General features: G+C 48.9%; 1 protein-coding gene across 4 annotated transcripts; it reads right to left on the bottom strand.

The window, feature by feature from the left end:
* Positions 1 to 4,519: 4,519 nt before the first annotated feature.
* Positions 4,520 to 12,423, bottom strand: MRPL41 (mitochondrial ribosomal protein L41). Of its 4 annotated transcripts, none has more exons than XM_038767871.1 (2): positions 12,362 to 12,423; positions 4,520 to 5,066 (listed from the first exon to the last, which is right to left on the bottom strand). In XM_038767871.1, exon 2 carries the CDS (start codon positions 5,055 to 5,057, stop codon positions 4,650 to 4,652), a length of 408 nt encoding a protein of 135 aa, XP_038623799.1. In that variant the 5' UTR covers positions 5,058 to 5,066; positions 12,362 to 12,423; the 3' UTR covers positions 4,520 to 4,649. The 4 variants fall into 4 exon arrangements, with proteins under 4 accessions (XP_038623799.1, XP_038623800.1, XP_038623801.1 ...); XM_038767872.1 differs by lacking the exon at positions 12,362 to 12,423 and adding an exon at positions 12,295 to 12,353; XM_038767873.1 differs by lacking the exon at positions 12,362 to 12,423 and adding an exon at positions 9,417 to 9,444.
* Between the last annotated feature and the right edge of the window lie 143 nt (positions 12,424 to 12,566).

The raw sequence follows: 12,566 nt of genomic DNA, 5'->3' as shown, positions 1-12,566 counted from the left end.
CGGACAAGGGGCGAAGCAGGAATTAGAACCCAGGTCCCTCTGATTCCCAGGCCTGCGCTCCTTCTCTTCCCCGATTTGGGCCTTCAGGGTCCTCTTAATGGTGTTTCCTTCCCTCCAGGTGGCTCCTGGGTTCAATCGTTCATTCGATTGTATTGAGCACTTACTGTGTGCAGAGCGTTGCGCCAAGCGCCTGGGAGACCGCAGTGCAACAGACAGACACGTTACCGCTGCAATCAATCCATCAGTGGTATTTAGGGAGCTATATACTGAGCGCTTGGGAAAGTACCAGAAAACTGGTACTTTTGGTTGGCCAAAAGGGGAAAGAACGCAGGCCCGGGAGCCCGAGGATCTGGTTTCTAATCCCAGCTGTGCCACCTGCTTCCTGTGTGACCTTGGGTAAGTCACTTGGCATCTCTGGGCCTCGGTTTCCTCAACTGTCAAATAGGGACGCGTTACCTGTTCTCCCTGGTACTTGTGGAGCAGGGAAACCAGGTCTAGCCCGACTGACTGTGCTTGGCGCAGTCCCGGCCGGACACGTAGTAAGTGCTTAACAAATTCTCCCAATTCTTATTATGACAATTAACGGTTTAGTGCTACACTCTAAGCAGCAGCGTGGCTTAGAGGAAAGAGCCCAGGCTTGGGAGTCAGACGACGTGGGTTCTAATCCTGTCACCCTGGGCAGCTCACTTACCTTCTCTGTGCCGCATTTACCTCATCTATAAAATGGAGATTAAAAGTGTGAGCCCCACGTGGGACAACCTGATTACCCTGTTTCTAGAACAGTGCTTGGCACATAGTAAGCGCTTAACAAATATCATCATCCTTATTAGTACTACCCCTTAAGGGGGTAAACTCCTCTGCAGATGCAATTTGGGGCAGGAAATGAGTGCTTAGTACAGTGCTCTGCACACAGTAAGCACTCAATAAATACGAATGAATGGATGAAATGAGGAGCCTGGGATTCTGGGTGATTTTTGGGGGGGTATGCCTGTTTAGCAGAATTCAATTCTGGGTCCATCAGAACAGGGAGGTTTTCTCTACCCTGTAACCGTGGACAGGGAATACATCCGTTACATTGTTAAATTATTACATTAAATGGGAATTGAGACCCCAGCGCTTAGTACAGTGCCTGGCGCATGCTAAGTGCTTAACAAATACCACAGTTATTATTATTGCTGTTGTACTCTCCCGAACACCTAGTAGCGTCTACACCCAGTAAGCGCTCAATAAATACAATGGATTGATTTCCTCAGGCAATCCTGTTTAGCAGAATTCAATCCTGGGTCCATCAGAACAGGGAGGTTTTCTCTAGCCTGTAACCGTGGACAGGGAATACATCTGTTACATTGTTAAATTGTTACATTAAATGGGAATTGAGACCCCAGCGCTTAGTACAGTGCCTGGTGCAAGCTAAGTGCTTAACAAATACCACAGTTGTTGTTATTGTCGTTGTACTCTCCCAAACACCTAGTAGCGTCTACACCCAGTAAGCGCTCAATAAATACAATGGATTGATTTCCTCAGGCAATCAAACACTTCCTATGCGCAGAATTTGTCAGAGCAGGTTTTTTCCACCCTTGACGCTTACCTTGATGCTACACATGGAGTTCTTCCCTCTGCCTCTTCGTTTGGACTCAGAGTGATAGCTAAATTCACCTTTAGTACGGTCTGACTGCGGAAAAGAGTTCTCCGCGAAGGTAGCTCTGACGGGACGTCCGGTGTGTTCCTTGACCCTGAAGAGAACGTCCAAAAATTTCAAGTATTTGCGCCTTTAAGGTTTGGACGGGAAGGGGAAGAGAGTGAGGGTGGTATCACCAGCACCAAGTGACGAAATAGTGACGCCTGAGAAGCGGCAACACTGGGGAACAATGGATTCTCTTTAGATTCACCATCTCCCTCCTGGGGTTGTGGAAGCAGTAACAGTATTTATTAAGCGCTTCCCATGTGCAGAGCACTGTGCCAAGCACCGGGAGAGCCTACCTTGGTGGGAATTAGACATGATCCTTGTCCCTCAGGGGCTCACAGTTTTAAGAGGGAAGCTGATCTCTTGATGTCCCGGGCGCCCATGAAGATGTAGATTAGTGCTAGAGCTATGTTAAAACACAGAAATAGCTTAGCCTTGTGGCAGAGCCCGGGCTTGGGAGTCAGAGGACCCGGGTTCTAATCCCGGTTCTGCCACTTGCGTGCTGCATGACCTTGGGTAAGTCACTTCACTTCTCTGGGCCTCAGTTACCGCATCTGTCAAATGGGGATTAAGACTGTGAGGCCCACACGGGACAACCTGATTTCCTTGTACCTACCCCAGCGCTTAGAACAGCGTTTGACACATAGTAAGCGCTTAACAAATCCCATCATCATCATCACAGTGCTCAGCCCACAGTACGCATTTAACAGATATCGCACAAATAGAGAACATAATAAGCTCTTAACAAATGCCATTTTTTTAAAAAAAGTTGTGTTCAGGCGGGTGTTTTTAAAATGATAAAAGATTTTCTTTCTTTCCCTGTGAAGCAGACTAAGAAAAACTATGTGGTCATTGGACTCTTACTGTGGCTTCCTATCATCAATGGTATTTATTGAGTACTTACTGTGCAGAGCACTGTCCAAAGCACTCGGGAGAGTACATTACAACTGAGATGTGGCAGTCCCTCCCCACAACAAGCTGTCATCATCAGTGGTACTGAGCGCTTACTGTGTGCAGAGCACTGTACTAAGTGCGTGGAAGAGTACACTATAACAGACATTCCCTGCTCACAGTCTAGAGGGGGGAGACAAACATCAATACAAATAAAATTACAGGTATGTACGTAAGGGCTGTGGGCCGGAGGGGGGAATGAATAAAGGGAGTAAGTCAGGGAGTGGGAGGAGAACAGTTTGGTCAGGGAAGGCCTCTTGGAGGAGGTGAGCCTCCAATAAGGCTTCGAAGTGGGGACAGTCAATGTCTATCGGATATGAGGAGGGAGGACTTTCTAGGCCAGAGGCAAGATGTGGGGGAGAGGGCGGTGATGAGATAGACGGGTTGGACGTACAGTAAGAAGGTTTGCCTTAGAGGAGCGACGTGTGCTTAGTACAGTGCTCTGCACACAGTAAGCACTCAATAAATACGATTGATTGATTGCGGGCTGGGTTGGAGCAGGAGAGCAGCGAGGTGAGGTTGGAGGGGGCGATTTACAGCTTTAAAGCCAATAATGAGGAGTTTCTGTCCGATACAGAGGCAGAAGGGCAACCACCGGAGGTTCTTGAAGAGTGTGGAAACATGGACTGAAAGTTTCTGTAGAAAAACTACGGGCAGCACTGTGGAGTATGGACCGGAATGGAGAAAGACAGGAGGCTGGGAGGTCAGCGAGGAGTTTGCTCCAGTAATCGAAGCCGGATAGAATAAGTGCTTGGACTAACGCGGTAGCAGTTTGGAGAGAGGAAAGGGTGGGTCGAACCTACAGGATTTAGTAATGGATTGAAAGAGAGAGAGGGGTCAAGGATAACGCCAAGGTTACGGGCTTGTGAGACAGGAAGGACGGTGGTGCCGGCTACAGAGATGGGAATGTCAGAGGAAGGAGAGGTTTGGGTGGGAAAATAAGGAGCTCGGTTATAGGCGTGTTAAGTTTGAGGTGACGAGAGGCCATCCAAGTAGAGATGTCTTAAAGCTGGGAGGAAATGAGAGACTGCAAAGGTGGAGAGAGATCGGGGCTGGAAATGTAGATTTGGGAATCATCCGCATAGAGGTGGCAGCTGAAGCCACGGGAGCGAATGAGTTCTCCAAGGGAATGGGTGCGGATGGAGAAGAAAAGGAGACCTAGAACTGAAGCTTGAGGGACCCCCACAGTTAGGGGGTGGGAGGTGGAGGAGCCCGTGAAGGAGACTGAGAATGAGCGGCCAGAAAGGTAAGAAGAGAACCGAGAGAGGACAGAGTCGGTGAAGCCGAGGTTGGAGAACATTTCCAGGAGAAGGAGGTGGTCCACAGTGTGGATGGTAGCTGAGAGGTCGAGGAGGATCAGGGAGGAGTAGAGGCCGTTGGATTTGGCGAGAAGGAGATCACTGGTGACCTCTGAGAGGGCAGTTTCTGTGGAGTGAAGGGGACGGAAGCCAGAATGGGGGATCAAGGGCCGCCCCCTCGCTTTGGGTCAGAAGGACGACAAGCCCTTCCTCAATTCAGAGGGCCTGCAGATGGGCCAGATCCATCAACGGTATTCATAGAGAACTTGCTGTGCGCAGAGCGCAGGACAAATCGCTTGCCCGGTGACCCAACTTAAAAATAATAATAATAATAATGTTACCTGTTAAGGGCTTACTACGTGCCAAGCCCTGATGCAAGCGCCGGTGGCCGGGCCCTGAAAGCGTAGCAGCCTCACCTCGTGCCAGCGTGACCCCAGCCCCGGGCCACTAAAGGCGGTGATGGGGAGGGGGATGTCTCTTGTCGTTGAGATTGACGGCCGAAACCGAGCGTGGGGATGGCTTGTGGTGCCAGGCCCCTCGCGCCCGTTGCCCGCCGTGCCACTCCCCAAAAACCAGGCCCCCGCAGATATCAGGGTCGGCTTTTAATAGACACCGCAAGACCGGAAGCCCTTCCCCTTAAATGCCCCCTTTCCTTCCAGAGCAAAGACGACTTCCGTGGGAGGGAGTCTGGCTTCGGGGTTGATTTCCCCGCCTCCCTACTGAACGTAGTTCTTGGGGTACAGCTGAAACAGCTTGCCTTCCTGCGTGGGTTCGAAACCGTACTTCTCCAGGTCTCCCGGGTCGAACTTCCCTTCTTTAAAGTCCCTCTCGATGGCCGGGGCGACGGCCTCGGTGAAGAGCTGCTTCGCGGTCAGCGGGGGGTCCGTCCCTGCGGGGGCCCGGTAGGAGACGTAGGGCTTGAGCGGGAAGCCCGTCAGGTCCGGCACCACGAACTCGGGCACCATCTCCTTCACGGTGATGAACTTCCAGCCGCGGGTGAAGTAGCCCGTGCCTTTGGCCCCCCGGCTTTTGTAGAAGGTGCGGGGTCCCCGCTTGCTGCTCCAAGGGGCGGTCCGGTCGGCTCCCCGGACCAGGCCGCGGGTCAAGGCCGCGAGGAGGCCCATGCTTCACGCCTGTGGGTCAGTCGATCGTATTTATTGAGCGCTTCGTGGGTGCAAGGCACTGTACCGAGCGCTTGGGAGAGGATGATGTAAGAATAAACGGACACAATCCCTGCCCGCAACGAGGTGACAGTCTAGGGGGTCAGAGCGACAGGCGGGGAGGAGCCTGGCACTGCCCCCGGCCCGATCCATCGGGCATCCTTTACTGAGCGCTTACTACAGGCACAGGGCGGACTAGGCGCTTGGGGGAGCCAAGAGAATTAGTGGGATGGGGGAATAGACTATAAAATTATATAGATTATCAACTATTCATTCATTCAATCGTATTGATTGAACGCTTACTGTGTGCAGAGCACTGTACTAAGCGCTTGGGAAGTACAAATTGGCAACATATAAATACGGTCGCTACCCAACAACAGGTTCTGATGTTGGTGTCTCCCTCTGATTAGTCATTGGTATTTTTTGAGCGCTTACTATGTGCTTAGTATGTGCCAAGCACTGTTTTAAGCGCTGAGGTGGATAGAAGGTAATCAGGTTGTCCCACGTGGGGCTCACAGACTTAATCCCCATTTTAGAGAGGAGGGAACTGAGGCACAGAGAAGTGAAGTGACTGGCCCAAAGTCACACAGCTGATAAGTGGCAGAGCTGGCATTAGAACCCATGACCTCCGACTCCCAACTTCCACTGAGCCACTCTGCTTCTACTTAAAGTGCTCGGCAAAGTTCAATACAACAAAATTAGCTGATAAACTCCCCGCCCAAAGTGAGTTTACAGTCTAAGCGGCCACTAAAATCAAATTTCAGGTAGGGTGGGGGTATAAATTATAAAATTATATATTATCAGTGATATATTGATACTAATGTCAGTCTCCCCCTCCAAAAAGTGGTATTTATTGAGCACTTACTATGGCTAGAGCACTGTACTAAATGCTTGGGAGAGTTTAATGCAGCAGAATTAGCAGACATGCTCCCCATTCATAATGATCTTAGTTTAAATGGCCACAAAAATCAAATTACAGATAAGGTAGGGAAATTGAGTAGAAAATTACATATTACAAACGATTTAAATTTATGCAGGTCTGCCCCTCAATCAATCGTATTTATTGAGCGCTCACTGTGTGCAGAGCACTGTAATTAAGCGCTTGGGAGAGGGCAATAAACAGAATAAACAGAACAGCAATAAACAGAAACATTCCCTGCCCACGGCAAGCTTAGTCTAGAAGACATGGGTTCTAATCCCAGCTCTGCCACTTATCAGCTGTGTGACTTTGGGCAAGTCACTTAACTTCTCTGTGCCTCAATTCCTTCATCTGGAAAATGGGGATTAAGACCGTGAGCCGCCCGTGGGACAACCTGATCACTTTGTACCCTCCCCAGCGCTTAGAACAGTGCTCTGCACATAGTAAGCGCTTAACAAATGCCATCATCATGTGGGGCAACCTGATTACCTTGCATCTCCCCCAGTGCTTAGCACACAGTAAGCGTGTAATAAATACCAAAATTTCTCTCTCTTTCCCTCTAGAGAAGCAGCGTGGCTCAGTGGAAAGCGCACGGACTTTGGAGTCAGAGGTCATGGGTTCAAATCCCAGCTCTGCCATTTGTCAGCTGTGTGACTTTGGGCAAGTCACTTCACTTCTCTGTGCCTCAGTTACCTCAACTGGAAAATGGGTATTAAGACTGTAACCTCCCCAGCCCTTACAACAGCGCTTTGCACATAGTAAGCGCTTAATAAATGCCATTATTATTATTATTATTATCCAACCCAGTGCTTAGTCCAGTGCCTGGCACACAGCAAGCGCTTAACAGACACCATAATTATTACTCAGAGCGGTATTTGTCTGCCCCTAATTTGTCAGCTCCCCGTGGACAGGGAATGTGTCTTTTGCACTTTTCCAAGCACCTAATACAGCACACTGCCTCCCCTTCTAGACTGCAAGCTCCTTAAGGGTAGGGAACCATGCTCTTTAACTCTACTGTACCCTATCAGTCAATAATCAATGGTACTTACTGGGCACTTACTTTGGGCAGAACACTGTACTAAGCACTTGAGAGAGTTTGGTGTTTACTACAGTGATCCAGACGCAGAAAGTGCTCAGAAAGTAATACTGAGGGACTGACTGATCATTGCATGCAGAAGGCTTTCGATAAATCCACTACTAAATCCACTACTAAATCCACACCTGGTGCTCATGAGAAGCAGCCTGGCCAGGTGGAAACAGAGGCCCTGATTTCTAATCCCGCCTCTGCCACATGTCAGCTGCGTGACCCTGGGTAAGTCATTTCACCGTGCCTCAGTTACCTCACGGGTAGACTAATAATAATAATAACGTTGGCATTTGTTAAGCGCTTACTATGTGCAAAGCACTGTTCTAAGCGCTGGGGGGGGGGATACAAAGTGATCAGGTTGTCCCACGTGGGGCTCACAGTCTTAATCCCCATTTTCCAGATGAGGTCACTGAGGCTCAGAGAAGTGAAGTGACTTGCCCAAGGTCACACAGCAGACAGGTGGCGGAGCCGGGATTCGAACCCATGACCTCTGACTCCAAAGCCCGGGTTCTTTCCGCCGAGCCACGCTGCTTCTCAGACTGTGAGCCCCATGTGGGAGAGGACTGTGACCAACCTGCATCTATCTCAGCACTTAGAACAGTGTTTGGCGCATAGTAGGCGGTTAACAAGTACCACAATTATTCTCAATTTTTGGAAGAGGGAAGAGAAGGGGTGGAGCAGTCGGAACTCTGAGGCTGCTGTTTGAAGGATTAGGCCTGCTTTCTCTATTGGACTCCCCAAAGCATTCAGTACAGTGCTATCTGCCCCATAATAATTGTGGCATTTTTAATGATATTTGTTAGGCGCTCACTCTGTACCAATACCATTACCCTGAACAAAAACCATAATTACTATTACCAAGCACTGTTCTAAGGCCCTGAAGTAGAAACAGAGTGGCTTTATAGTAATAATGGCATTTATTAAGCGCTTACTATTTGCAAAGCACTGTTCTAAGCACCGGGGAGGTTACAAGGTGATCAGGCTGTTCCAAGGGGGGCTCACAGTCTTAACCCCCATTTTACAGATGAAGGAACTGAGGCACAGAGAAGTTAAGTGGCTTGCCCAAGGTCACACAGCAGGCAACTGGCGGAGCTGGGATTTGAACCCGTGACCTCTGACTCCAGAGCCTGGGCTCCTTCCACTGAGCCACGCTGCTTCTCCTTATGGATACAGCCTGGGCCCAGGAGTCTGAAGGTCATGGGTTCTAATCCCAACTCTGCCACCTGTCTCCTGGGTGGCCTTGGGCAAGTCACTTCACTTCTCTGTGCCTCAGTTCCCTCATCTGTACAGAAGGGAGTGAGACTGTGAACCCCACATAGGACAGGGACTGTGCCTGATCCCAATTTGCTTGTATCCACCCCAGCGCTTAGTACACTGCTTGGCACATAGTAAGTGCTTCACAAATACCATCAATATTATTATTATGAAGTGCTCACTATGTAACAGGCACTGTACTAAGCGCTGGTGTAGATACAAGGTAATCAGGTTGTCCCGCGTGGGGCTCACAGTCTTAATCCCCATTTTACAGATGTGGGAACTGAGGCCCAGAGAAGTGAAGTGACCTGCCCAAAGTCACACAACTGACAAGTAGCAGAGCCAGGATTAGAACCCACGACCTCTGACTCCCAAGCCCAGGCTCTTGCCACAAAGCCACGCTGCTTCTCTCATTAACAAATACCATAATCATTCTAATTATCTTGCATTTATTCAATTCAATTGAATCAACCTTATTGAGCCCTTACTGTGTGCGAAGCACTGTACTGAACGCTTGGGAGAGAACAAGACAGATATAAACAGGCACATTCCCTGCTCACAATGAGTTTACAGCCTTCCCTGGTGCTCAACAAATCCCATTAAAAAAGGGGGGAAAAAATAAATTCGGGGCTCAGCATTTGGGGGGCGGGGGGGAGAACACTTATTAAGCCCCCCTTTTACAACTGAGAAACAGAGAGGTTAGGTGACTTCTCCATGGGAAACAGAACAGCATAATGGCTAGAGCCAGGGCCTGGGAATCAAGATGTCGTGGGTTCTAATCCCTCCTCTGCCCCTTTCATTCATTCAATCGTATTTATTGAGCGCTTACTTTGTGCAGAGCACTGTACTAAGCGCTTGGGAAGTACAAGTGGGCAACTTATAGAGACAGTCCCTACCCAACAACGGGCTCTTGTCTGCTGTGTGACCTTGGACGAGTCATTTGACTCCTCTGGGTTAAGACTGTGAGCCCCGCGTGGGACAACCTGATCACCTTGTATGCTCCCCACGCTTAGAACAGTGCTTTACAGGTAGTAAGCGCTTAACAAATGTCATCATTACTTACCTCATCTGTAAAATGGGGATGAAGACTCTGAGCCCCACGTGGGACAACCTGATGACCTTGTACCTCCCCCCCGCCCTCCCCGGCGCTTAGAACACTGCTTGGCTCTTAGTAAGTGCCTCACAAATACCACCTTTATCAATTACTATTACTTTTATTACAAATTATTATTACTAACACCCTGGCCCCCCAATTTTGGGCTCCTCTACTACTGGGCTGAGCCCAAGCGCTTAGTGTGGCACTCTGCACATAGCAGGCGTTCAATAAGTACTATTAATGACGAGATTATCAATTAGCGGATTGATTATTGGGGTTCGGGGCTGGTTAAACCCGGGCCGCGCTCAGTAAGTATGATTGACGACGATATTATTCATTAATTCATTCATTCACTCGTACTTAAGCACTTACTGTGTGCAGAGCACTGTACTAAGTGCTTGGGAAGTACAAGTCGGGTACATATCGATTAGTGGATTGATTATTGGGGTTCGGGGCTGGCTAAAGCTGGGCTGCGCTCAATAAGAACGATTGTTGATGGTATTATCAATTAGCGGATTGATTATTGGGGTTCTGGGCTGGTTAAACCCGGGGTCAATAAGTATGATTGACGACGATATTATTCATTAATTCATTCAATCGTATTTATTGAGCAATTACTGTGTGCCGGGCACTGTACTGGGCATTTGGGAAGTACAATTCGGGAACATATCGATTACTGGATTGATTATTGGGGTTCGGGGCTGGCTAAAGCGGGGCCGCGCCAATAAGAACGATTGATGACGAGATTATCGATTAGCGGATTGATTATTGGGGTTCGGGGCTGGTTAAAGCCGGGCCGCGCTCAATTAAGTATGATTGACGACGATACTATTCATTAACTCATTCATTCAATCGTATTTATTGAGCGCTTACTGTGTGTAAAGCACTGTACTAAGCGCTTGGGAACTACAAATCGGGAATTTATCGATTGGCGGATTGATTACTGGGGTTCGGGGCTAGTTAAACCCGGGCCGCACTCAATAAGTATGATTGATAACGATACCATTCATTAATTCATTCACTCCATCGTATTTATTGAGCGCTTACTGTGTGCAGAGCACTGTACTGAGCACTTGGGAACTACAAGTTGGGAACATTTCGGTTAGCGGATTGATTAGTGTGGTTCGGGAAGGGCTAAAATGGGGCCGCGCTCAATAAGAACGATTGATGACGAGATTATCGATTAGCAGATTGATTATTGGGGTTCGGGGCTGGTTAAAGCTGGGCCACACTCAATTAAGTATGATTGACGACGATACTATTCATTAACTCATTCATTCAATCGTATTTATTGAGCGCCTACTGTGTGCAGAGCACTGTACTAAGCGCTTGGGAAGAACAAGTCGGGAACTTATCGATTGGCGGATTGATTATTGGGGTTCGGGGCTGGTTAAACCCGGGCCGCTCTCAATAAGTATGATTGACAATGATACCATTCATTAATTCATTCATTCAATCGTATTTATTGAGCGCTTACGGTGTGCAGAGCACTGTACTGAGCGCTTGGGAAGTACAATTCGGGGACATATCGATTAGCGGATTGATTATTGGGGTTCGGGGCTGGCTAAAGCTGGGCTGCGCTCAATAAGAACGATTGATGACGAGATTATCGATTAGCGGACTGATTATTGGGGTTCGGGGCTGATTAAAGCCGGGCCGCACTCAATTAAGTATGATCGACGACGATACTATTCATTAATTCATTCATTCAATCGTATTTATTGAGCGCTTACTGTGTGTAGAGCACTGGACTAAGCGCTTGGTAAGTACAAATCGGGAATTTATCGATTAGCGGATTGATTATTGGGGTTCGGGCCTGGTTGAACCCGGGCCGCGCTCAATAAGTATGATTGACGATGATACCATTCACTAATTCATTCATTCAATCGTATTTATTGAGCGCTTACTGTGTGCAGAGCACTGTACTGAGCGCTCGGGAACTAAACGTTGGGAACATATCGATTAGCGGATTGATTATTGGGGTTCGGGGCTGGCTAAAGCGGGGCCGCGCTCAATAAGAACGACTGATGACGAGATTATCGATTAGCGGATTGATTATTGGGGTTCGGGGCTGATTAAAGCCGGGCCGTGCTCAATTAAGTATGATTGACGACGATACTATTCATTCATTCAATCGTATTTATTGAGCGCTTACTGTGTGCAGAGCACTGTACTGAGCGCTCGGGAACTAAAAGTTGGGAACATATCGATTAGCGGATTGATTATTGGGGTTCGGGGCTGGCTAAAGCGGGGCCGCGCTCAATAAGAACGACTGATGACGAGATTATCGATTAGCGGATTGATTATTGGGGTTCGGGGCTGATTAAAGCCGGGCCGTGCTCAATTAAGTATGATTGACGACGATACTATTCATTCATTCAATCGTATTTATTGAGCGCTTACTGTGTGCAGAGCACTGTACTAAGCGCTTGGGAAGAACAAGTCGGGAACTTATCGATTGGCGGATTGATTATTGGGGTTCGGGGCTGGTTAAACCCGGGCCGCGTTCAATAAGTATGATTGACGACGATACTATTCATTAATTCATTCATTCAATCGTATTTATTGAGCGCTGTGTGTAGAGCACTGTACTGAGCGCTTGGGAAGTACAAGTCGGGAATTTATCGATTGGCGGATTGATTATTGGGATTCGGGGCTGGTTAAAGCGGGGCCACGCTCAATAAGAACGATTGATGACGGTATTGATTATCGGACTGGTTACTGGGGCTGGTTAAAGCGGGGCCGCGCTCAATAAGAACGATTGATGACGGGATTACCGATAAACGAATTGATTATAACCGGGCCGCGCTCAGTAAGAACGATTGATGACGGTATTATCGATAACCGGATTGATTATCGGTGTTCGAGGCTGATTAAACCCCGTCAGCGCCCCCCCAATTCCCGCGGCTCACCTCACAGCGTCCGCCTCGGCCGCCTCCGCAGCGCCCAAAAAGCCCCGCTCTGATTGGCTGCCGCCGCCCTCCCCTAGGGGCGGAGGAATCCCACCCCGCAGTAAACCGCGCTCCCATTGGCCCGCTCCGGCCTCCTCCTCTCCCCCGCCCCCCCACCCCGTGGCCTCAGGCCACGATCTCCGACCGTGAGGTAAATCCCGCTCCC

The sequence above is a fragment of the Tachyglossus aculeatus genome, chromosome 27, assembly GCF_015852505.1.
Source record: "Tachyglossus aculeatus isolate mTacAcu1 chromosome 27, mTacAcu1.pri, whole genome shotgun sequence".
In the NCBI taxonomy this organism is placed as follows: Eukaryota; Metazoa; Chordata; class Mammalia; order Monotremata; family Tachyglossidae; genus Tachyglossus; species Tachyglossus aculeatus.
The sequence above is the reverse complement of the archived record's forward strand: the minus strand, read 5'-3'. Positions and strand labels throughout refer to the sequence as shown.